This window comes from Propithecus coquereli, unplaced genomic scaffold, assembly GCF_000956105.1.
Source record: "Propithecus coquereli isolate 6110/MARCELLA unplaced genomic scaffold, Pcoq_1.0 Scaffold45, whole genome shotgun sequence".
Lineage (NCBI taxonomy): Eukaryota > Metazoa > Chordata > Mammalia > Primates > Indriidae > Propithecus > Propithecus coquereli.
The window spans coordinates 6,238,780-6,264,696 of NW_012150285.1; the positions used below are offsets into that span (position 1 = coordinate 6,238,780).

Genomic DNA, 25,917 nt, shown 5'->3' on the forward strand with positions numbered 1-25,917 from the left:
TGGCAGCAAAAATTATTGTAAAGATGTTGGCTGGTTTTGAGAGGGTTATTTTCAAATATAATCTTAGAGCTACATTTGTACAAAAATCTTTGTGAAAAGTTTATTTTATTAACCCTGTGATATGTCTGCGTTGACATTTGCGAAGATAAATGTAACGGGGCCTCCGCTTTAAAGCAAAAGCGAACCCTCTTTGGGTTCCTCTCACACAAAGGGATACAGACTCTTAAATAAAATAATACTTCCTTAAAAATCTGCCACCTAACAATTGTTTACATCATAGAAAAATAGCATTTTTGTAAAAAGAAATATAGTTACTTTGTTAAAATGGTCTATTTTAAACCAGCATTTTTTTTTCATATAAAGAATTTCTAAATACCCATACAGAAAATAAAAATAGATACTACTGAGTGCAAAGCAGACCATGGCATGTTTGCAAGTGATCGAAGTACTTCATCACCCGATAAATAATACTCTTAGGATATTACAGTACAGCTTTACATTTTTTTAGGAACTTAAAAGATATTGCTTTTACTCTCTGATGGCAAGTTACTTAGAAGTGAAGTCACTTCCAGCAGCAGAAGGCCAAATTGATTAGAAATGGATCACACGTATTCATTCACATTTCCCCCGGAATGAAAGTGCGCAAACATTGGCAGTGGCCTATTCCCACACCCCTCCACGCGAGCACAGGCCGCAGGCCATGGAGACGCACCGGGGGACGTACGACATTCATGGTCCTTTCGGAATCATTCGCTCCATCTTCTGCGTTTAGGTTCCCACAGGAACCAGGTACCACCAAACCATGTGCCAGCCTGGCCGAACCCATCCGTCCGTAAGGCGAGTTTCTGTGGAAACTCTTTTCTAATTACGGGCATTCGATCTTCATGCTGTAAGAACAGATGGTTTCGACGGGCTAGCGCTCGATCTCCACGAAGCGATTCCGCGCGGATGGCGAGTTTCCTGGTGGCGGTGGGAGAGGATGTGTCGGGACGCTAAAAACCGGCAGTTTTTGGCCTCTGCGTGGGCAAGCTGGGCTGGCAGACCAAACCAGAGAACGCGCGATTAACAAGCAAGAGTGGCCCCGGCGTCACTGGCGTCACATCATACCCTTTCCACTCGGCTGGGGTCATACGAATCTGTGAAAAAAAAGAAAAGGAAAAACGGAAAAGAAATTAGTGGTTTGTTCAACTGGTCTGTTTTCTGTTGAATCCTCAGACCATACATTTGTTTAGGGAGCAAAATCCGCAAGCATATAAAAGTTAATTTTTAGACATTTCCACAACCTTGTTTTCACTGAGGAGTAAGAAACTATTGTCAAAGGCTGTTCTTAGGACACGTGTGGTCAGAACCCAAACCCACATGGGCAGTGCGAGCGGCTCAGTGTCTTCATGGCCCCTTTCTGTTCACCGTGGATGTAACTCACTATGAATGCGATGTCCCTAAACTGGCAGTCGTGTGCCTGGCTGACGCTAACGAGGAATTCTTTTCTTTCTTTTTTCTTTTTTGGCAAATTACAACTCTAATGAAAGCTTGCTTTAGAATGTGCATCTCTGTGATCAAACACTGTCCCTTGAAGGTGTGGGGATCCTGACATCCTCACTACCTAGCTGGCAGAGAGACACTTCCTGTCTCCCATAGCCACTGGTGCTCACCTGTCGGCACAAGGCTTCTAGAACCTTCACACACAGGTGTGTATGAGTCTGGGCCACCACACTGATACATTCTGCTGCCTGCCTGCACTGGAGAAACTCCAATCTGTGCCCAGATGACCTGGGTTTCCAAAACGGGACACCATACAAAACAGCAATAACCCTCGATTGCCATTTTCTCAAAAAATTAAAACTAGAACTACATTATGACCCAGCGATCCCATGGCTGGGTGTGTCCAGAGGAAAGGAACTCAGTACGGAAGAGAGATCTGCACTCCTGTGCTCGCTGCGGCATCACGCACAGCAGCCGGCACGGACGCAGCCTGGCCCTCAGCGCTCGTGAACGCAGGCATCGACGAAGAAACCACGGTGTGCGCGCACACACACTCACAATGAAATACCATTCAGCCTTTAACAAGAAGAAAATCCTGCCATTTACAACGACATGAGCACTCTGAGGATGTTTCGGTAAGTGAAATAAAGCCAGATGTAGAAAGACAAACACGGCATGATGTCACTTCTAAGTGGAATCTAAAATAAAAAAGTTGAGTTCATGGCAACAGAGAGTAGAATGGTGGTTACCAGGGGCTGAGGTGGGGAAAAGGGGAGAAATCTTGAGCTGTAAGATGAAAAAGTACCGGAACTTAACGCACAGTGTGGGGACTATCGTTAACAATGCTGTATTGTGTACCTGGAATTTGCTAGGAGACTAGATCTCAAGTGCTCTCACCAAACACTCAAAATAATGGGAATTATCTGAGGCGATGCTATATTAACTAGCTTGATTGTGGTACTCATTTCACAATGTATACGTATATCAAAACATCGTGTTCTGAAATATATATAATTCTTATTTCTCAATCATACCTCGATAAAGTTAGGGAAAAAGAGAAAAAAAGCAAGGCTCAGCACAGTGCAAAAAGGTGATTCATTACCAAAAATATCTGGAAGGATGGTACAATTTGATAGAAAAACAATTACAAAACAATCTTTTCTGAAATCCACGTGGGCAGCTGTGCATTAAGAAGGCCACAGAGACTCCAATTTCTCCAGCAGCAAAATATCTCACCACGTCCTCCTCATTCCTTTTCAACATGGCCCCAGGGCCTTTGGGATACAATGGGTACCACCACGGCAACGACCAGGACAGTGTTTAGAGCACTCTGAGTCAGACACACGGCCTGGAGGGGACGGCGTCCGCATTTGGGAGAGGAGTCTGCTCCTGCCCAAACTCCGTTAACTGCTCCCACGGCTGATCTGGCTGAGGGGAGCAGGGTTCACGCAAGTTAGCCGCCTCTAACGTCGCACCCTCCCCAGCCCCGTGGACACCACAAGGCAGCGCCCACTGAGCTCCGCATCTCGGTGCTCAATCAGCTGCCCAGTGTGCCGATCTCGGGGGCCCTCCTGTGAGCAACGGTGTGTTTTTCTCCACTGAGAATGACACTCGAGGTCACTAATGGGCGAGAATGTGGAAAGGTCACACTTGTGGCTCGTGGAAGGCCTGGAAGAGACTGAGCATCTACTGAGCCTCAAATGGCACAGACAAGGGGGACTGAGCAGCTGCCCTCGGTGCCGGGTGCACCAGAGACGCCTCCATGGAACGGGCCCGCTGCCCACGACCCCGCAGTGGAAGCAGGGGGGCCGGGACGCAGGAAGCCGCGGACGGGATTCCGCAGAACCGGCTCTTTCTTCAGCTCGTGGACGTCTGGGTCCAATAAAAATACACCGTGGGCCACATAACATTATTGTAAACTTTCTAGTAGCCACGTTAAAACAAATAAAAGGAAACAGGTGAAATTAATTTTAACGTTTACTTCACCAAATAGATCTAAAATATTATCAACATGTAATCAATATAAAATTATTGAGATGTTTTAGGCCCCTTTTTAAAGTCTTTGGAATCCAGTGTGTATTTTACATACATGGCACAGCTCAGTGAGCTGCACGGCAAGTGCTCGGTGGCCAGATGTGACATAGGCCTGCCACACGGGACGGCGCAGTGCTTCCCCAGAGCATGTACAGCCCTGTGTCCCGTGGGCTGTCTCAGCTGGTGACGACCCACGGAGGCCTGCCCCTGCTGTCCTGGAGGATGTGCTAATGTCTGGCCCATGTGGAATGATTAGACCTACCCAGATCTCCCTCCTCATCCTCCCCCGTGGGCCCAGTAACAGCGTCTGCAGCAGAGGCTGGTGGAACCAGCAGGCTCTGTGTCCCCCGTGGCCCGTGACTGCACTGTTGAATCCCATCCGGCAGAGATGGGAGTCTGTGACCTGAACTAGTTTTGAGCTGATTTCTTAGCCACAGCTACAAAAGACCACAAAAGAGGTGTCAGCTGCAGTGACCAACTTTAATCTAAAACAAAGGCACTTCGTGATAGGACTGGTACAATACAACACAGACAAAAAGGTTCTAGAAGGGTGTGGGGTGCAGGGGACTAAAGGTGGTCGCGAGTTCCAGAGTGGAGTGTGGTTTCAGTGGGCTGTGGCTCCAGCACACCGGGCCACGGGGACAGGGGTGGGGCGAGGAGGCTTGCACGTGACACGACGAAGTTCGGCAGAAGGAAAACCGAGCCCCACAGCTTCCTGGCAACATGCCACAAGGCTGTGCTCTAGCTAGTGAGGTAACAGTGAGTGGAAAAGGGGACACGCGTCAGAAGTTTTACTACCTCTGTTCAAGTGAGGCCCGGTAACCACCCCACGGAAGGCTCACGAGGGCCACCGAGCAAAGCGAAGGTCGGACAGCGTCCCCAGGGCTGCCCTGCGCTTCAGTCAGTCACAGGCCACGTAACAACACAGACCACACGTGCCACGCTGGCCTGTGAGCTTATAACGGAGCTGAAAACTCCCGTCACCCAGTGACATCATGGCCGCCGTAATACTGTAGCACGACGACTTTATTTATCAACTTAGCGTGGCCCACGTGTGTGTGTTCAGCAAGTCTACGGTGGCGCAAAGCGACGTCCTAGACCTTCACGTTCACCCACCACTGACTCACCCAGAGCAACTTCCGGTCCCGCCAGCCCCTTTCGTGGTCAGGCCCTCCGCAGGTGGACCACTTTTAATCTTTCGTACCATATTTTTACCGCGCCTTTTCCACGTCTGGACACGCTGAGGTGCACAAACGCTGCATGTGTCACAGCTGCCCGCGGTATCCAGCACGTGCCGTGCCGCACAGGTGCGCGGCCACCGCACAGCCCGTGAGCGCAGCGGGCTCCGCTGTCCACGCCTGCGTAAACACCCTGTGACGCCCAGACAGTAACGACATCACACACGACACATCCATGAGAGCACATCCCCATCACTAAGCGATGCGTGGCTGTGCCTGAGGACACCCGAGGTGGCTGTCCACATGAGTGGCTCTCCGCCTGCAGATCTGGGGCCATTTTATTGTATATTAACACATGCATCAGATGGGGAGGGGGAAAAATAATTAAAATTTTTAGTCGTTGGTAACTACAGTTAAAAAAAAATTAAAAGGTCACAAGGGAGATGTTTTTAATGGCTGGCTTTTAAAGTTAAAATTTGCATCATTTGGGGGTTTTCAGATACCGTCTGGACTCCATTCCCATGCCAAACGGGCAGGCTAAAGACTGAGGGAGTGCTTTACCGAGCTGGAAACTTCATGTTACCAAACGCTCTCTGAAATTGGGGTCCGTGAACTGAGACACAGAAATAGCTAATGTTTACAAACTGGTGTTTTATTATAACAGGATTTGTCTTATTTTAAAATCCTTACAATTCTCAGAAAGACGTAGGATTGATAAAGTCATCTTGATTTTATAGATGAGGAAACTCACTTTAGAAGCCTATGCCAAGTTTTAGCTGGTCCTTAAAACGGAGTGGGCGTATTTTGGGGGGTGGGAGGAGGCCAGAGCCTACAAAAAAAAAAAAAAAAATCCCAACAGCTCAAGAAATAGGCCAGGTGATGCTTTTCCACTGTAACGGCAAAGGCTCTGTGCGTTTGTTCACTTCCTCAGCAAAGACCCGCCTCGCCAACCACAGCACCCCACGGAGCCTGCCAAGTGGAGTGTTTCCATCACGTGTTTTGCGTAAGGGACAGGGCAACACTGGCTGGCAACCCTAAGAATCATACCGCATCTGTGGGGAAATTTAAGAAGTACCCAAGTAGATTTTTTTTTTTAATAAAAATTTCTGGATTCTTCCAGCAGAAACAACGGTTTGTTTCCAGGTATTTCCAAAGTCTTGGATTTCAAGACAGAAATGAAAAGGAGTAGGAGGAGCAGAACCACCTGTGGGAGGCAGCGCGGGCGGGAGGGGTAGCCCCAAACTCTCGTGGGGCAGTTTCCCTTACTGTGGAAAGGACTCCGGGCTGAGTGACAGAAGGTCCCTTCCGGCTGTGCTTTTACAATGCAGACCTTCTGATATTTATCTCAACTCTTCTTCTAATCACTTCTAGGACACAGAATTGATTGATTCCCAGCCTCTGAAGAAAGTATCTGAAAGAGACATGCCAAGAATTCTCTGGGTCTCCTGTGTCAACTGAGATGGTGGAATCTTGTTTGGGGAAAATCACTGCTACCATGATGGGAAACTGCCCTGGGGTTTTGTGAATCAGAGAAGGCTCCAAAACACACCAGGGTGAGGCGGACGGGGAGGGGCCCACAGACCTGCAGGACGCCTTGTCTCAGATTGAGTCAAAACTTAGCCGACTTTAAGAAACACAGCTGGTGGGTGGACTTTCTGGGGGTGGGGTGTTGAGAAAGTACAAACTGTTAATTTTGTCGAGTAAACCCTTTAAAGTCTCGTGACTGGTGTGGTGGTGAAAACAGAACAAATGGGAAGGCAAAGAATTCTGCAAATGCAAGACACGGCATAAGGGGACAGTTTGTTGAATCAACCCAGGATGTCATTTTTATGAGGTTAATAAAGAGCAGTGCGGGTTACTCGGGTGAACGCCTGTTATTCCAGGAGGAGAGCGCAGGGTAGAAATGCTGCGGTCTCCAGTGAGATTTATCGAGGTGCCTGCACCAATGCTGGAATTCCTCAATGACTGACTTCTTCACACGAAGAGGCCCAAAACGTTGTTTATGTAGATAATTTTACATAACTGTTTGCACGGATAATTTCTATGGAAATATAATCATTTAAAATATACTACAAGATCTTGATTCTTAAGGAAAGCTTCTGGGGCAATTTTCTGAAAAGGAGGAATCTTTCGATAAAATAACTCACAGGGTCAAACTCCGTCTTTTCTGAACATGCAGATTTACAGCTTCCACCACCCTGGCCTGCTGCGTGATCTAAGGACGCCAAGCACACAGGGAACACCGCCCTCCGCCTCACTCCTCACCTGGGCACCAGAAGTCTTGGTCAACGTGCTCGTCCTTTGGTGCTGCCGGACGCTCACCTGCTCCCCGAGAGACGCCCTCCTTGCAAACGGAGAGGGAGTGGCCCCCTCTCCACGCCCGGTCCCCGCCGCTCAGCGACACAAAGCCTCCAGGTGGCCCGGGCTGGCCCCTGGCGGCCTTCAGGTCCTCGGGCTCCTCCGGGGAGTCGGTGCTCCGGCAGCTGAGGAATCTCATCCGCGACACGGAGCTCACCTCCTTCATCCTCATCAGGCGATCGGGGTCTGCTCTCCTAGGTGGGGAGGCCAGTTTCTCTTGTAAACTCTCGATCACTTTGGAAGGGCTTCTGAGCCTCTTTTCCGAGCCCGCCACACTTGGGGTCCTTTCTATAAAATGGAACAAAGTGGACCTGAAGGGAGGTTTCACCCCCACATCCTGCTGATCGAAGGAGCTGGACTCCAAGGGGTTGAGGCGAGGCTCGGGGCTGGAGGCGTCGCAGGCCATGGCCCCGTCCACACCTGAGTGCTCGGACACCAGGGGAGCCCGCCTGGCACTGTCCCTTTCCCCCACGAAGAGGGGGCTCTCGGTCCAGCCGCACTTCCTCCTGCCATAAAAGGCGTCGGCAGGCACCGTGGGGCCATCGGACGTGGCCGAGCTGGACGACGGGTCATCCCCGGGGGACTCTGGGCAGCAGGCACTTGCGTCGGGCTCGGGAGGCCGGCTCTGCCCTGCTCTCCTGGTGCCCCGCAGCAGGGACTCCACAGCCACCTCGATGCCCAGGATCCTCGCAGCCCTCGCCTGCAGGGACTCGCCCGGGGGGATTTCTACTGCTTCCCCCAAAGACCCCTCCGCCTCGCTGGCGCTCTGCCCTCGCCCCACGGACCGCAAGTCTGGTGCCGAGAGCCCGCGGCTCTTGCTGGTCAGGGAGAGTGGGAGCACCGTGCCCCTCTCTCCCGCCCCGTCCACCCCGGGAGGGCCTGCTGAGCCGGGTGTCACAGACGTGGAAGCGCCGGGGAGTCTCTCACTTTCCTGGGGCTCCCTCGGCTCAGCGGGATAGGATGGGGACGCTGGCTTTGTGCCACTTGGTCTTGAAGACGTCACTCCCTGCACAGGTGCTGGGCTGACCACTGGCTCATTCACTGCACTGCCAACCTCCTGGCGTCTCTTCTCTGCGCTCAAGCTTATGTCTGCTGACCAGGGAGAGTCCCCGCTGCCACCCTCTGCCTGCAAGGGGCCCAGGGACGGAGGGCGGCCAGGCCCAGACTCCTCGCTCCAGCTCTCAGACTCATGCTCGCCTCTTCCCGCCCTGCGCACAGGGCCCTCCGGCACCCACACCCCCCGCTGCTGCTCAACCCTCCTCCCCGGGCTGAGCCCAGGGAAGCCGGGATCCCCAGGTCTGGAGTCGGCACAGTCCTCCCACTGCGCTTCCGCCTCACTGTCCTCACTGGTAGCGCTGCTGCCGCTACTGCTTTCTTCCCCCTCCTGAAGCTCCTTGTTAAAACTTTCCAGCTGACTTATCAAATCCCAGGGGCGACGACTAACTGGTTTCAGGAGAAACTGCCCGAACAGCTGTTTGCTGTTGCACGGGCCCGTGGGCTCCCCCTTCACCACCTCCCGCCGGGGCTCGGGGCTGGCTCGGGGCCCACGGCCATCCACACGGGGCTGACTCCAGCCCGCTCTTGGCCCAGGTGCCTGGTGTGTGGACGAGGACGTCCTTGAAAAAACACTGTTGCCAGATGGGCTGAGGGACCTTTGACCTTTCAGGTTCTGAGCATCTGGCCTCTGCCTGTGGTCACCGGAAGCCAGCACCGGGTGCGTCTGAGCTCCGGAGGCTGCGGGGTCCGGGCATTTTGGAGTGGGCGCCGTGTCACTCGACCCTGCCAGCTGCGCGCCCTGGAGAAGCTGTGAGCTCTGCGGTTCTTCGGGGAAACTGGTTTGCGTTTGCTGGTCGCGGTACTGGTGGCCTGGCCAAGAGCCCACGCCCTCGAGCGCTCTGTGCGGCGCGAGCTGAAGGAGTCTGAGGTCAACCGAGTGTTTGTCGTCTTCGGGCCCCCCCAGATCCTGCTTCTGGAATTCCGTCCTCCCACCCATGCTTCCCGTGAGAGCCTGCAGCTCCAGGTCGGTGGCAGACGTGCTCAGCAAGCTCTGCTCCTGCAGCGCCACGCCAGGGTCGAGCCCGCGCGCTCCGCCCGCGCCGCATTTCAAGTCATTGTTGTTCGTATCTGTGTCGGGCAGATGGGCTTCGGATTTGACCGGGATGGAAACCAAACAAAATATAGTCTCGCTTGTTTTTCTCTTTGAACTTTTCTTGGTCTGAATCCCAGTTTCGAACTTTTTGAACTTGGCTTGCGTTTCACAGGTACCGTCGCCCTGCGAGTTTGGGGAGGAAACCTGGCCCTCCGCGTGTCTGCGCTGGCTGCCCCCCACGTCCGGCCGCTGTCCTCTCGCGACACAGGGGTCTCTTTGGTCGGGGAGGCCGCTGTGCTCTCCATCCCTGGGGAACTGGTCCCACAGCCACCAAGGTCTGGCACCAGGGTCCCTCTCATCCCCTGATGGGGGTGTCAGGCTCCGTGGGTCCAGCATGGCACCCTCAGGCTGCATCTTCCCACGAGGTGGCTCTTGGGGAGTGACGGGACTAGAGTCACGTGACTTATCATCAAGCTTTGTTCCTTCGCAGAAGCCCTGCGGTTGAGCCAGTTTGATGTGTCGTATCCGAGGGTCGTCGAAGGGGATGTACTGAACGGAGCTGCTGTAGGCGGTGGCAGCTCGGGGGTGTGCAGGGGGCCCTCGAGGAGAGCGGGGGCTCGCACCGTACTCGCTCCCAGCGCCCAGGGGGCCGGGAGGAAGCTGACCGCCAGCCCCAGCCTTCTCAGTCAGAGGTCTGGGAGCCGTGTCTTCCAAGTAGGGGTTTGGGATGTTCAGCGGGGGCGACCTATACGACGGCGGAGGCACGTACACTGGCGGCTCCAAGCCAGAGTCGGATGCGCAGAGCTCGCGCCTAGAGACGTGTGGGTCCGTCTGCCGGCCGTCCTGGGGGTCGCTGTTTTCCACGCCTCTCCTGCTCGGCTGGTGCGAGCCATGAGACGGGGGCTTGAGGGGTCTCCCAAACTTAGGCCGGGGCAAAGGCACCGAGGCACCACCCTTCTCCGGGTGCCTTGTGGGTTCCAGATTCGGGGCACAATTTGGAGGACACGGTGGTATTTTTGGTAAACGTCCATCGCTTAGCGGAAGGGGAATGTCCGTGCAGCTCAGGCTCTCAGGGGAAAGGACTCTAGGCAACGACTGGGATTTCCTCTTGTTCTGGGAGCTCAGCACATGCTCTCCTCGAATGAACGGGTACAGGTCGTGGAACAATCTCTCCGCACTGCCATCAGACATCTGCCTCCCTACCTTCCTGGGCTGGTCCCAGCTCCCCAGGCTGACGTCCTGCCACTTGGCAGGAGTTGGCACTCTCAGCTCTTCTTCCCAAACTGCCTTCTTCACCACATTCTCGGTCCTTCCTCCGACTTCCCAGGGTCCCTCCCTCATGTGGCCAGGCAGGCTGTGGGCTTGGGCCATCCCTCTGACCTCCAGGTCCTCTCGGCCCCGTGGGCCCAGCACACTACTGACTTCACGTCCTCCTCTTCTCCAACAGACCTGGCCGCTGCCAGCCTGGGGCTGGGGGGACCACGCCGAGGTGGGCTGATTATAAAACCTGCAAAACAAAGAAGCACGGACATTAGGCACAGAAGAAACACGCTCTCCTCCCTGGTGTTTGAAACCACACTCGGGTCAGCACCTGTGAAGAATTGGTTCCCAACCACAGGACTTGCCAACCTCAAGGAACACATGTCCTACTTTCTGTGGCTGGAGGGCAGCCATGTGCTTTGCCCTCGGGGGCTTCCCACAAGAACACGGGGATGCTGGGTGTGCTCCAGAGACCGCAAGGCCCTCACGACCTCAAAATGCCCGAGGGGACAAGGGCAAACCGTACAGCAGTGTGGGTTGGACCACGTGGAGCGCTTTCCTGGCTCGGCCCAAACCTAGCAAGCAATCTCTGGGGTGTCTGGGAACCTGCCCAAGAGCGGTGGTTCTTACTGTTTCAACGAGCACTGGGACCACTGAGAGGGTCGCTGAGATGCAGATTTCTGGGTTCCATCCCCAGGTTCTGATTCAGTAGGTCTGGATGGGGCTCATAACCTGTGTGTCTACCAAGTTCGCAGGTGACACCTGACGCTGCTGGTCCTGGGACCGCACTTTGAGAACCATCACTGCTGGCTGCTGTCAACAGTGACTGCACACTAGAAAGCAGAAGGACGTTAAACATTCCAGAGCCTGGGCAGTACCCTAGATGCTGATACAGCAGAATTTTGGAAGTGGGGGACACAGCGGGTGGCAGCAACCACACGTCAGAATTTCTCCAGGTCTCCCGGACAGTCCCAGAGTGTAGCCAAGGCTGAGAACTGAAGCCCGGCAGGGTCCCCACCCTTCTCTGCTGGTAAGAACATCCAGTGGGCTTGTGAAATACACACATGACCGAGCCTCTTCCCCTGAAAGTGCAGATCCGGTGGGTGTGGGCGAGACCCCAGGCATCTGCGTTCTTAACAAGCATCTGCAGGGACCCTTATCCTCAGGAGATTTGGGGAATACCGCTAGGGCTGAGTGTGAGACTGACGGGAGGAAGAGGGGGTTCTGTTACTGGAGCGAAACTCTCTGTGAGGCAGGAGACGGCGGTGTCCAACAAGGACAGCTGCGCACCACCTGGCAACACATCAGAACTTCCTCAGACACCCAGGGCCCAGCCCCGCATATGTGCACTTAACAGGTCTAGAGAGGAGACGAAACCGGAACATTCAAAATCTCCCCAAACGATTCTAGCACGCGCCTAGAGTTCAGAATCGCGGTTCTGATGCAACCAGAGAAGGTGTCTGAGTAACACCACTACGCTGCACAGGAGTATTAAGCTGCTCCCTACAATGACCAGAGACAGGACTAGACCAGAGAAAAACCATTACTGGAAAGCAGCTCAGAGGACGCGACTGTTTTGACCAACCACGGACCAAGCGGAAGGATGTTTCAAGTCTGAAATTGCTGTTTGTTTTTTAAATTATTAAAGGAATATGCATTCATTGTTGAAAATGAGTGTTGGAAGAATACAGGAAAGTACAAAACCAAAAGTCGCCGTAGTCTGTCTACTCACAGCTAGTTACTCTGATGTACATCTTCCAGTCTCCGTGTGTGGGAGGATGTGGATTTTCACATAGCCGCAGCGGTCTCGGCAGTCTACTAGGTGTCCCAACACTTAGAGCACAAACAGCCGACACTTACACAGTAGTTCCTGTGTGCTGGGTCCGCAACCGCTTTCTGCACATTAACTCATTTAAGCTCTGCCCGCGTCCCTCTGAGGTTGGAACTACCATCGTCCCCATTTTCAGTGGGGGAAACTGAGGCACAGAAGTAACTTGCTTAACACTAACATTTATTGGGCACGTAGGCTGTGTCGTGCATTGTGCTAAGTATGCCAAATAAAGCACTTCATTTAAACTTTACAACCACCATTATTTCCTTTTACAGATAAGGAAACTGAGGCATGGACAGGTTAAACAATTTTCCCAAGTTACATACTCTGTAAGTAGTTGGGAAAGAATTCCAATCCAAGAAGTGTGAACATAAAGCCCATTCAGTTAACCCTGCATTTTACTTCTTTAAAAAAAACTCCTCAAGTGCTTAATTCTAATGGATGAATAGTATTCTACATGGATAAGATTAACTTAAGCATTGCCCAGATGTGGGACACGAGTGTGGATTCTGTTCTCGAATGCTTTGTTCACAAACACCCGATGCAGGTCTCAGGTTATTCAGAACGCACCCTCAGAAGGAAGCGGGCAGACTGTGGGGCATCATGTCATACGTATTGCCATGACCTTAGCTGAACCATCCCAAGGCACAGTCCCTCCCGCGGTGCAGAGGAGAGCTGGTCTTGCTTATTTTCTTTCCATAACTTGTCATTATTTTAACTTTCATTTCTTTGATTGCTAGGAAGGTCAATTTTTCTTTTTCATGTGCTTAGATGTCACTAAACCATATCTGGTGGTTGTAGATGATTCCTCCAACACAGCCTGCTTTTCAGCTGGGGCACAGCAGAGCGGGAACGTTAGAAACAGAGGCGCCCCAAGGCCGCTGTGCCGCGACAGTGCGCAAAGGCGGCCGGAGAGCCAGCCCATCGCACAGGCAGAGGCCGCCGCTCTGTAGGAGCCCTGGCAAAATTAATATCCTTATTCTTATTCTGGAATTACTTCTTTGCCTTAAAAGGCGAGGGCAGCTCCTCAAATCTTGTGTCCACGCCCACCCCTTGATAACTTATCAAGCAGCCGCTTATAGCAAAGCTTTAGTTATGGGCTGAAAAGGCAGAAAATATTCAAAGTCAATTTGAGGCAGAGCATTTGCCACTGAGCAGCCTGAATGCTTCTGAGTTTACCACTCCTGTGGTGCGAGCTGCCTCAGCACTGGGCGTGGTAGGAGGTCACCGTTTCTTCCTTGCTTTTGTTGTCACTGAAATCACCTTTTGAATGATTAGGTTTCGAACGCTGAGCAGGGCGCTTCCTGGGTCAGTTTCTACAGGGTTTAGTCATTTTGGGAGCTGCTGTGGTCTCCTTGCACGCTGCCTCCCCCCACCAGCAAGCACTCCCTTAGGTGAGCCAGCCTAGCAGCTCCAGAAGCCACTGTCCCTTCTCTTGGGGGCAGCTGTGTGACCACCTGTCAGTACCCTGAGAAACACTGTAGAAGACGCACCATCGAAAGTCTTCAGCACCTACTGGCTACAGAAAGTCCAAGGGCAAGACTTAAAAACCACAGCTTAATAAGATGTCCTGTTTGTCACAGATCCACTGTGGAAGTGGGTTCCTATGCCACAGGGCTTTATCAAGCGCCACCCTCATTCCTTACAGTCCTGTGAGCATCCCTCGGAAATACCCGACTTTCAGGACAAAACTGCACTCTGTGGCTTTGGCCCATTTTCTCAACTGACGCTCGGGTTCCAGAGCGCTGAGAGAGGTGGCTGGACCCCCGAGGCGCTACTTGTGCACGTACGTGCCGTGAGCAGAACCAGACAGATACAAAACGACATAAATAGGGCAAGAATACAAACAGGCTGTCACTTTCTACAGAGGGAACGTGGTCAGTCTTCTCCGCCCAAAATGTTACGTTACCACCGTAACTTGCTCACGAGCGACATACGTAACTGACCAAAATGGCTAAGCATTCTCGGTTAAACTTTCCTCTATTTGCACAATCCATCAAAATTCCAATTTAATGAAAATAACAAGTCATCTGGGAAATTTTAAATAATCTATTTTAAGATATAGTCCACGTGACATAGAAAACTATAAACATGTTCAATCAATAAACATCTATTTTGTACCCAGTGAGAGCCAGGCTCTGGCCGGCACCAGAGGGGACACGCGGGATCGCTCTGGCAACTTCCTCCTTCAGACGAGTCACAGTGTGGACGCCCTCTCGGCTGCGCCCCAGGACGCCCGCCACCAGTCGAAATGAGCGCGATCTCGCAAGCTCCAAAGCCAAGAGTATGTTTTTTAATACTTTTGAGGAAATCAGATGAGATTTTTCTTTTTAGAAAAATCAAACTAATAATTTACAGTTTTTTAAAAAAGTTAGCAATGGGACTTCTTACAAGAACATGCCGAACACATTAACACAGGCTGGGAAAAAAGACAAGGCCACCCAAGTGGCACGTGACAGCCACACGGACCGCGTCAACAAGTTCCCTGGCACGAGCAGGGCCCCACACAGAACTCCTGAGCCAACAGGACAGAGACGAGACGGGAGTGACACCCGCTAACAGCCCCGCATCTCGTCACAGAGAGAAGAGACGAGGCCAGTGAAATAACTGATAAAAACTTCTTGGGAAATATTCGAAACATGAACGTGTCTAACGGAAAATCAGCAAACCAATTCGAGCACATACGAGAGCTAATGATGAGAAGAGTCAGGAGAACTTTGTTAGCTCACATCGCTCGTTCTCAACCACAACAGAAAAACGATGCCCTGCTTTTAAAGCAGAGTGCAAGTGTACTTAGAATGGCAGGACCCGAAGTGGCTGTAACCAGTGTCCCACACGCTCTAATCATCTTCTCAGCGGACTCCGAGGGCCTCATGAGCCGCACTGACTGTTGCCGTCTGGGCAGCTACAGCCAGCGCTGGGCCGACGCCCAGGGACACAGCATAGATGTGTGGTTTAATTAAAAAAAATGAGTAGAGGTTTCTTGTGTGCCTGACTGAGCCGGGGTCCCGTGGGAAGTGAAGCAGACATCGCAGTCACCCTTCCCTCCCCCATGAACAAAATCCCAAACCTGGACCTCCGTGGGCGGCCCCCAAAGTCCAGTTAGTTGTCCTTGAGTGTGATGGGCAGGGTGGGGGCAGGGAGACTCCCCCAAAGCCATGTCCCGGTTCTGCAATTCCTCCTGGTGCCCAGGTCTGCAGTCTGGCAGGTGCCCACTGCTGTGGGTCACCTTCAAACCCTGCGTCACGTTCTGGATGGTTATAGCACTTTGCCCAGCCCGTTCCCTCAAAAGCCACTCCTCTTCCAGAGAGGTCGGGCCTTGGTACCCAGATGGACAAGCAGAGCATGAAGGTCGCAGCGATCACATAAAGAACCAGAAGGCCAGGCTCGCACCTGTGACCCCAGCACTTCAGGAGGCTGAGGCAGGAGGATCGCTTGAGGTCAGGAGTTTGAGACCAGCCTGGGCAACATAAGGAGACTCTGGCTCTACCAAAAATTTAAAAATTAGCCAGTCGTGGTGGCTGTAGCCTGTAGTCCCCGCTATTTGGGAGGCTGAGGCAGGAGGATTGCTTGAGCCCAGGAGTTTGAGGCTGCAGTGAGCTATGACTGTGCCACTGCACTCCAGCTGGGTGACAGAGTAAGACTGTCCGTATGAAAAAAAAAAGATGGAGGAGAAGCTTTCTCCTCTGGGTTGGCAGACGGCATCTCTTTAGCTTATAGTCACCCGCCCCAGTGTCAGGTGCCTGACATGCCGTGACGGGGTCAGACATCCTCCCCTGCAGAATCTGCTCTTAATGCTCGTCCGGCCTGGAAGCCTGCAATTTCGCTTCTCAGCATGCCTCGGTGTACTGCAAATAACCTCTGAAACAGGGTAACAAATTGGCTAATTTTGGATAGGGGAATCAAGGGGCCAGGGGAAGATTGAGACTGCAGCGTAGAGGTTAGCATAAATTAAAGATGGGTCAGAAAAGACAACGCCGCTCTGAAAACATAATGGATGAACATCACTATTCAGCACAGTCCAACTGGAACACGAATCGCAGGCTGCACTGGCAGAACCGTAGCCAGAAAATCCACCAACGCCTAGTCAGACTGCTCCTGCCCTGTTAGGCCTGCCTTCTACAGCCCCAGCGGATGACTGTGGAGGACAAACAGCACAGGTGCAGCTGAGATAAAGTACCTGGCAGACTACTCCAGGAGGTTCCTTTTTTGTTACTTCTTTAAAAATACACAAACATGGCTGGGCGCGGTGGCTCATGCCTGTAATCCTAGCTCTCCGGGAGGCCGAGGAGGGCGGATTGTTTGAGCTCAGGAGTTCGAAACCAGCCTGAGCAAGAGCGAGACCCCATCTCTACTAAAAATACAAAAAAAAATTAATTGGACAACTAAAAATATATAGAAAAAATTAGCTGGGCATGGTGGCGCATGCCTGTAGTCCCAGCTACTCGGGAGGCTGAGGCAGGAGGATCGCTTGAGCCCAGGAGTTTGAGGTTGCTGTGAGCTAGGCTGACGCCACAGCACTCTAGCCTGGGCAACACAGTGAGACTCTGTCTCAAAAAAAAAAAAAAAATACACAAACATAATAATGGGCCTGCGAGAGGGAGTATAATAAATTTTTAGACTCATAAATGATGCTACATTTAGACATACGAGCGAGGGGTGCAGGCAAACAACTCAAAGGCGCCCGAGTTATCAATGCACACAGTGGTAACTAAGTCGGACGCGCCTTGGAAAAGGGCCTACTGATAAACCTGGTTGAAAGCCCTTGAGGTCACAGTTCCTCAGCCACACAGGCTCTGACCTCCTGGGCTTAGGTCTGGCTTCCACAAAGATGAGCTCAGAATGAGAAAAAAAAAAAAGCCATTCTGGAAGCCAACCCCGCTGCAGCGCCAACTCGCTATGCCACAGGACCATAATACTTCTAAAACACTGATGGCTAGAAACGGACCCAAATCGCTCTTTTGTGGTTGCCAGCAGTTTTCTGGAATTACCTCTGGGCTAGGACTTTAACTTAGACTTTCGATTTTGCAAGGTCTAGTAAAGAGCTTTTGCACGTGCAAGGTGAGTGAGAGACTCACGAGGGCTCCAGAGGCCCTGCCTCGAGGACTGGGGTTTGGGGTTCTTGCTTCCTTTTCATGAATTAGTAAGTTCGCAGCTGGTGCTGATATGAAGATGGAGCAATCTTAGAGATTGTGGTGAAAATTCTAGTAGTGTATCTTTTTAATTCAGGTAACAAAATGGGACTGGGAAAACCACTCATGGAAGGGGGTACTTCCGAAGTCAAGTCTCGTTCATGCGGACCCCTGACAAGCCTGTGCTTAGAGAAGGAACAGGAGAGAAAAGCGGGAGGTGAGGAAGGACCACAGGTGCAGGCAGGAGGTATAAGGTCCGCGTGGAGGGAGCAGGAAGATGATGCCTAGAGAACAGGCAGGTGGGCGTGGCGGGGCCACCCAGGCCGGTGCTGGCTGTGTGCTTTGAGCTGTCCCTCGCGGAGAGTGCTGGAACCCCTCGCGGCCAGCCACGGCAGCTCTGAACAGCATGTTTTCTACAACCGCACTTCCAGGAGAAGAAAGCTGTGCCACAAACCCCACCTCTGCTCGCGTCGGCTGTTTAAATAAGCCACTGCTTTACGGATTAAAAAGGCAGGGCCACACCGATGACTGGGAATTGAAAGGCGAGAAGACGCTCTGGAGTCCCCGACTCAGCAGAAGCCCCCTCAGACACGTGCTGACGCTCCTGTCCATGCCAGGACCCGCTGACAGACGCCCCGCCCTGCACACGGCAGTCCCCTGGCATCCCACCACGACGCAGGGGCCTCCCTGAGCTACCGGGAAGCCCACCCTCGGGGTGTTTTCTCAGGCAGGGCCAGGGGCGCTGGGTAATCCCCAAACTCCACCTCCTGGCGCCACCTAGAGAGGGGCCCGGGTGGCAGAGGGAAGCGAGGAGAGGAGTGGCGTCTGTCTCAACGTGGTGATTATTTTAGATCTGCGCCGTCTTTTTCTCAGCTGTAATCAACAGGCGTGGACAGCAGCAGGAAAGGCAGACGGCTCACAGTCGGGACAAGACACTGCCCTCCGGGATGGGGGCTCTCTGAGGGGCAGCGGCACCGCTTCCACGGGACACTGGAGAGCAAACCGACGCTCAGCTTATTGAAGTGGAGCAGGAGCAGCGAGCTCCCGTCCGCTTTCTCTCACTGAAGCCCAGGAGGCGAGGCAGAGTCTTTCGGTATTTTCATATTTTCTCTTTAATAAGGACGTCTCAGATTTTCACCACGTTAAACCACCTTCACTAGCGCAGCCTGCAGAGCCTGCAGAGCACCACAGACAGACACAGAAAACAGCCACCCTGTCCCCTCCACGCTCTGTCGCCGCCCTCGCTTTCATTCATTCATTCAATTCGTTCATTCACTTATTCAACCAGTATCCACGAAGCGTTCTCTGTGCCTCGGACGCCTGGCTCTTTGGAAGCCACGCAGAGTCCTGAGACGGGGAAGGCGGCCCAGGGACAAGTGCGCCTGGGGCCCTGCAGCCTGGTCTCCCACGACGACGACACCCTAGGGAAGCCGCCCAAGGCCCTGGGGCCCCACAGCTGGCACGTGGCAGCACGTCAGCCAGACCCTAGTCCAGATCTCAGCTCTTCATCAAGAACTCAGAGGGACAGTCGTCTCCGAGGCAAAGCGACTGCACAGGAGGACCCACGTGGGTCTTTTTTGAACCCATTTTTCGTGTTCTTGCCGTCCACTCTCCCTTGAGCACCTCCTAGCTCCCTAACTCATCCATTCTCGAGCTGAAGGAGATACTCCACGCCAACAATCCTCCTCTTAGTGACGACGCGGCTACCAAGACGAATGACGTCCTAGGCTGTGCTCCGCTGACGTCTCCCCAGAACTCCAGAAGCACTTCCTCACCACCGCGCTTCCGGAAATCTCACATTCCAAGGATCCAACCTGCTTCTTGCTGGGGAAACTGGTGATGGGAAAGCCACGCGGGAGCACGTGCAGCAGAGAGGACCAGCATCGGGCCCTTCTGGAAGGGCACACTGCTCACGAACAAGGACAAAGTGCCTCGGAAGTGTCTCCGTGCCAGGGACAGTGGGGGAAGCAGGTCTGGACCTTCCCACGTGCCCGAGAGCCCGCTCAAGAAACCTTTCCCCGTGCAGGGGTCAAAACACCAATGCCTAGTGCTTGCGATATGAAACAAGCAGTTAAAAGGCAAATCATGTTTGTGGATTTTTAATTTTGTAAAGAGAAAGAAATACATAGAAACGGATGTTAGGCTTAAAGCACTCCTTTTTTGGAAAACCATTTATAACAAGCAGGACATGATTTGAGAGAAGCTTAAAAAGCCCCTGAAGACTGACTGTCTACCCTGGCCAGCAGCACCACCGAGAGTGGATGTTTACTGATCAAACGCAAACCTCCCAAGACGAGGGCCCCAGACCACCACATCAGAGGCTCTCTGGGGTTCTAAGTCTCTCATTAGTTACGACTGCCAGCGATGACAGGGGGTAAGGACAAGTTATCCTCGTGGCTAACTCACAAAACATCTTACCGGAATTCCTGGGGCTGAGCAGAGAAGGGCTGACGACGGTGCGACTTTCAGATTCAAACCTCCGCTAGGTTAAGTTATTTTACAGCTTCCTCTGATTATGCTATTGCCAAGGAAACCCATTAAGGAAGCCCTGAGTGCCCGATAACAGCCTTTCACATATTTCAATGGTAGCTAAGTGTTATTTAGTTATGGCAACTTGCATTTCAAGCATGCGATTTCCTCCACGGGCAGATAACACGTAGCGTTTCCCCCGTGCCCGCTTCCTCTTAGTGTGTGTGCGTGCATACGTGTGTGTGTGTGTGTGTGTGTGTGTGTGTGTGTGTGTGTGTGTTTAGCAAGCTCTGGATGAGCCTGTGGGGTCCTCTGCACCCTGACAGTGGCCGTCATGCAAAGCCTGCAGCCAGTTTCACCATCACAGCCTGTCCACGGAGACTGCTGGAGTGGGTTAGCATCTAGCTGAGCTCTCTGTGAAGCAAATGCCTTAAAAGCAGGGAAAAGGCCAAGTTTTTGGAGTTACTTAGTGAAAGGTCTGTGAAGAGGGAAGAGATCATGCTTTGGGGTACGTGGTCAGCCCCTGGCCTGGAGACTGTCCTCACCACAGCCCCTGCCACGGGTGACACTCGGGTTTCCGTGTCTGGTCATTCTCTCCCCGCCACCCAGGGAGACGCCAACTGCCAGCCTTGTCACGCCCACACCCTACGAGGCCAGGGCGTCTTTCTCCACTTGCCGGCCCATGTGCCTACCCATTGTACCCTTACAAAGACCACCTCCCACTCTGCCACCAGGCACGTTCCACTTTCTGGAACCGAAAGGACAGGAACTTTACCCTAGGAACTATTCAGCCACTAGAAGTTTTCCGAGTCTATGACCATTATCTTCTCCTCCCTGCTCCCTGGTCATTCCCCAAGAGTTCACATGTCAGGACAGAAGCCACCGACACTGCTCCGTCACCTGCCCGGAGAGGAGCCTTCCCAAACCAGCCTCACCCAAGTCGCTGGCAGCACCCTCTCCCCCCATCCCATTTTGGCCCAGTATTCGACAACACTCAGCACTCACCCACCTGCCCTGGCAGGTAAGTGCTAGGTTCATCCAGTGAACTGGTTTGAAAAAAAAAATAGTGTTTAAATGCAAAATTCTTGAATAGTATTTAGCCACATCAGAGATAAATGAAATTACCATAGCTGACAATCCTGGAGGCCAGGAGAAAGTGCTGGAGGAATTCATAGGAAAAAGTAATTTCAATAGAAGGAACCCAAAAAAGTTGAACTGACGGCGTGGGCTCTGCAGTTTGACACGGGGTGGCGAGGGCGCTGGGCGTTTCCAGACAGGGCTTCGAGAGCAGGGAGCACACGGTGGCCGCGTGTGGCAGCTGGGTGCCTGCTGAAGAGCTGGGGTTGACGACGCAGACGACAGGCCAGGGAAGGCCCTGAGCAGTGAGTCCCAGGACCTGGGTGCAGAGCCCGTCCTCTGTGCTTTCAACGCTCGCAGGTTACCGGCTGTAAGAAGGATGGTCTAACACATCAACACGGAGCTTCCAAAACAACTCCTCTCCACGCGTGAATTTGGATAAACCCTGTGCAAACAAGAACTGACTCTGGGCTCTTCTCCACCACTTCACTGTTGACAGGCTCTCTTCACGACAGAATGGCCACTCTCTTCCTGTCCCACGTGCTCAGTGCTACTCCATCCAACGGTGCTGAAAGCTCGAAGCACAGCCTCCTCGGCAAGCTAGGAAACAAGGGTCCTGCGTGTTTGCAAATCCAGTCAAAGCTCCGTATTTGGGTTCCTTTTTTAAGTAGAAGTTGTATTAGATATAACCAGCTCTTAAATAAGAAACTCTCTTCTAAGTTGATGCTGCTTGTTAGGTGGGAAAAAATAAGCCCCGACATTCTCACCGGAGAATCCTGATGTTCTAGCCAAACCCCAGATCACAGCTCACACCACCTTCCATCTATGCAGCTCTTGACAACGTGCACAGAAAAGCGTACTGTGTGCGTTAGCTCAAGTGGGCAGGCCAGGGTGCATTCCTTAGACGGCTCCCCGGACAGGAAGGGACGCAGCCGTGCTGCGAGAGCTGTCGCACGTCCACACGTGCCGGAGGAGGGCGGAGGACGCGGGAGTGGGAAGGTGCCGCCAGCACAGGGCACCGTGAAAGCGGCTCGCAGAACTGAGCCCCCCTTTCAACACTGGACAGGCCTTCACACGCGGAGGGGCCAGGCAGGCCCAGCACTGCTGTGGGGCGGCAGCCACCAGGCGTGGCAGCCTCGGGGGACTTGTGACCCGGGCTGGGTTCCCTCCACTGCCACACTGACTGACATCCTCTGGGCTTCATGTTTGCTATGGTTTGAATGTTGGTCGCCTCCAAAACTCACATGGAAACTGAAATACCACCGCAATGGTTTTGAGAGGTGGGACCTTTCGGAGGAGATCAGGCCATGAGGGCTCCACCAGGCTGGGGACGGGTGCCCTGGGTAAGGCGAGGTCAGGCCCCCTTTGTTCTCTCTCGCCCTCCTGCCTTCCGCCATGGGACGACGCAGCCAGAAGGCCCTCACGAGACGCCGCCCCCTCGACACTGGACATCTCGGCCTCCAGACCGTGAGCCAGCACACCTCTGCTCACCGTGAATTACCCAGGCTGTGGTGTCCTGTCGCCACAGCACGAAATGCACTAAGACGACGCTCCCCGGCTATAAGTAACAACACCGCCGACACGCCCACGTCGCCACCATCCTGCCAGAATAAAACAAAGCCCCTTCGGCCTTCCCAGCCACCCTGATCCCTGTCTTTCCCAGGAAGTGTGTGGGGCAGGAGGACGGGCCATGATGTGGAGACTCACTCCAGGGCACACCTCGACCCGCCCGAGGAGCTGCAGAAGAGGAGCCCTCGGGACTCTGCCACGTCACCCCGACGGGCTGTAGTTGGGTGGCCCGGTGTGGCCCTGGACCCACAGCCAGCCTGGCAGAGGTCACGGTAGGGGACAGGACAGGCTGCAAGGCCACAGCTACACTTTCAAGTGACCAAAGGCTAGGATCTGGCAGAGCACCATTTGTTCATCTGGAATCAGCCCACACAAGCCACCGTATTATTGGTTTCTCTTTCTACAAAAACCTTTTAAGCTGTTGACTATTGGTGCCTATTTATTTCCTCCCAAAGCATTTCTTTTTCTAATGGGGAAAAACAATGCTCCGTGCCTACCTCTGTTCGCCTCCTATCTTCAGTTCTCTATGGGCCACTAAAGAATGAAAATGTCTTTTCGTTTCAACCCAGGGGCCTTGCAGCTGGTCTCCGGGGCTTGAGGCACTGGCACGGAGTCTGCAGACATGCACACATTTGTTCCGTCCTCCCTGCGGGCCAACTTCCAATCCAACGGCACACCTCCTAAGTTCATCAGCCCATCTCAGAAACGTGGAGGAGAGGCCAGCTCTGCTGAGAACTCTGCCGCGTATGAAAACATCCTAGAGCTACACAAAGCCACTTATCTGAGCACTGCACTCCTGACAGAAAGGAAGCTGCCTGCAGATCTGACTGTGCCCACCCACCTAGAGGCAGGCGCTCGGCCCTCGGGGCTCTTAGGAACCTGCTACCACATGAGGGGCCAGAAAGTTCTACACAAGTCACGGATGAGGTTGGGCGCCACGTTGCCCACATAGAACTCTAAAGAGGGTTCTTGTGCCTCCCATTCTGGCACTCAACCCTGGCCTGGCCCCTCCAGTCGGAGAGACCCCACATAACCCACGCAGCACATTCGTAGGACTCCCGGGCCCGGTCTGGGCCTTGTTAGAAACTGAGCCTCTGCCTTTCAACAGCTGTTACGATGGAGGGGGCCGGGGGTGAAAACTGAACTCATCAGCACACTTTAAATACCCACTGTGTGCCCAGTGCTGTAATAAGCTCTTTAGGAAACACACAAGAACTAGGAGACAAGGCACAAGCTCAGTACCCTGAAATCCAAGCTGGAAGATACAGATACATTCAGCACAACCGGAAATAGCCGGGAGAGACAGAATGGAGCCCAAGGCTGCGCGCCGCCATCACGGCCGTCTTCACCCTCAGCCAGCTTGCCCGCAAGCAGCCTCTCGCCAATCCGTGGCGGGAGTGTTTTCCAGGGACCATGGCTGATTAGAGAGTTAAGCCGTGCCAGTTGCGGACACAGGCGTGAGTTTGCAGCGCAAGGTTAAAGAAAAACAGCATCCCGTCCTTTTCCGCTCTGGTTTCTCTCCTGCCCGGCTCCCTCAGGGACACCCTCCCTTGCCCCTCCCCAGAGCAGGGATCGGATGTGGCAACACAAACCTGTCCTTACCACCCCAGGCAAGAAGAGGGGCTCTCACCTTTGCTTTTCGCCCAGCAAGCAAGGTATTAAATGCACTGACTACACAAACAAAATCCCTGCCATCTCTGCCTGAACACTGTCATCTGACAAGGAACATCCTTTCTGTGAAAAGTCGACCTCTCACCACGGAAGCCTAGTTCATTCCCATCAAACTCAAGTCGCCATCTTTTCGTTTGCTTGTTTCTCCTAAAGAGAGGCCCTTGCTTCCCCGGGCCACTCTGCCCTCTCTGGAGGGTGACGTGCAGTCAGGAAACACGCTCTACCTCCTCCGCACGCTCCTTCCCCGACCTGTGCCTGGCCCCAGCGCAGCATGAGACACACACAGTGTCATGAAGTCATGACAAAGGTTCGCTCTAGGTTCAGGCTGCTTGGAGGAGGGTCTCGGGCTCCTCTCCCGGGCTGGCTCTGCGGCAAGCCGCCGGAAGTCCCGTTTTCCACCAGCCTGTTCCCCCAGCCAACTGCCCCTCTTTCTGTCATAAGGGACACCCGCAGACGAAGCTGTATTCAGAAGGGACACCCACATTAGGGCTAGTGTGTGTGCAAGGGAAAGATGGGTCAGACACCAATGGAATGATACAAACACACAAGAAGAAAGGTTTCCTTCTTCACAAAGGTGGGGAATACAGACCCCTCTCGGACTCTCTGTAATGGACAGAACATTGAAATGTATTAATAAGAAAGCCGAATGGGCCAGGATGTGAAGAAGCTTTTGCAAAGTCCCACACGATTCCTGTCTGAGGCAAGACACAGAGGTTGGACGGGAACAAGAAGCAGACCGTGGACACGCAGCACTTGGCAGGCAGGATCTGTGCACGTGCTGCCACGTGCTGAGGGCCGTGGTGGCCGGGCCCCACGCCAGGTGCTGGAGCACCCCAGACACCCAGTGGAAAGGAGTGTTCCGGCCCCTGTCAAACATGAGGAGGGTTACTTACACGTAACCCACTGCCAAATTCCCATGTCAAAAGAAATCGGTAGGTTACCAGCGAAGCTTACCCGGCCTCAGAGGTTCTAGAAGCTCCTGGGGGCTCCCCGTGGCCTCTCGGCGTGCTGCGGCGGCTTTCAGTGTCACTCACGCGTCCTTTCCCCGCAGACGGCTGACGATGTGCAGAGACTGCAGGGCCATCCTCGTGCCCGTTCAGCAGGCCGTGGCCAGCTCGCGTCCTTGTCCTCGCTGGCTGGCGTCCCTCAGGGTCGTCCTCGCGCGGTGCTGGGAGGTCTCTTGACGGTTTGTATCCATGAGAGATGAGGAGGTCTTCCACGCTGTACATGGTGCCCTGGCGTCGTCAAAGCTCAACCGCTGGAACCATCGTGGTGGCGGGACCCAGCACTGCGGGGACAACAGAGAGCTCTGTTTGTGCCTAAGTCTCCCCGGAGCTCAGCCTGACACCTCCTCCTCCCCGTGCGCCACCCAACCAGACCATGGCCGCGGACGCAGCAACACCCCTGCTCAGTGCTCCGCCTGGAGTTCTTCTCCACGTTATTCAGACTGAGGGCGGACGCAGCCCTGGCCCTGCAGGACGTGGAGGCAGCTCTGAGGATGGCACCCTCTGACGACTGCCTCTCGCAGAAGGGTCTGGAACAGTGTTTACACAGTGAAGTGATTAACACTGTCCCACTCACCTAAAAACAGCAGGCAGAAAGGAGTGAGGACCAAATAAATACAGACGTGGAAGCTGCAACTGCTGCTTTGTGTTTCTAAAAAGAGAAACCACCAACGTGCAGCTTAATCTTATTATACTCCCTGCTCTCGTCTTGCAGACATACCTTCGCTCCAGCTGGGTGGAGTGGGCCCTTTAATCAACGCGC

General features: G+C 53.4%; 1 protein-coding gene across 1 annotated transcript; it reads right to left on the reverse strand.

Annotated features, from left to right (window-relative positions):
* Positions 1–491: 491 nt before the first annotated feature.
* On the reverse strand, positions 492–25,390 carry KIAA1462 (KIAA1462 ortholog). Its single transcript, XM_012654834.1, has 3 exons — positions 25,105–25,390; positions 6,960–10,648; positions 492–1,136 (listed from the first exon to the last, which is right to left on the reverse strand). Exons 1-3 carry the CDS (start codon positions 25,377–25,379, stop codon positions 1,102–1,104), a joined length of 3,999 nt encoding a protein of 1,332 aa, XP_012510288.1. The 5' UTR covers positions 25,380–25,390; the 3' UTR covers positions 492–1,101.
* Positions 25,391–25,917: the final 527 nt, after the last annotated feature.

Excerpts from the sequence above, each read along its gene's own strand:
- KIAA1462 (XM_012654834.1), bottom strand. The coding sequence starts at position 25,379 with ATGTACAGCGTGGAAGACCTCCTCATCTCTCATGGATACAAACCGTCA. Across the intron at positions 10,649-25,104 it reads TCTAGAACCTCTGAGGCCGG|GTTTTATAATCAGCCCACCT; the intron begins GTAAGCTTCGCT and ends TTTGTTTTGCAG. Across the intron at positions 1,137-6,959 it reads CCAAGACTTCTGGTGCCCAG|ATTCGTATGACCCCAGCCGA; the intron begins GTGAGGAGTGAG and ends TTTTTTTCACAG.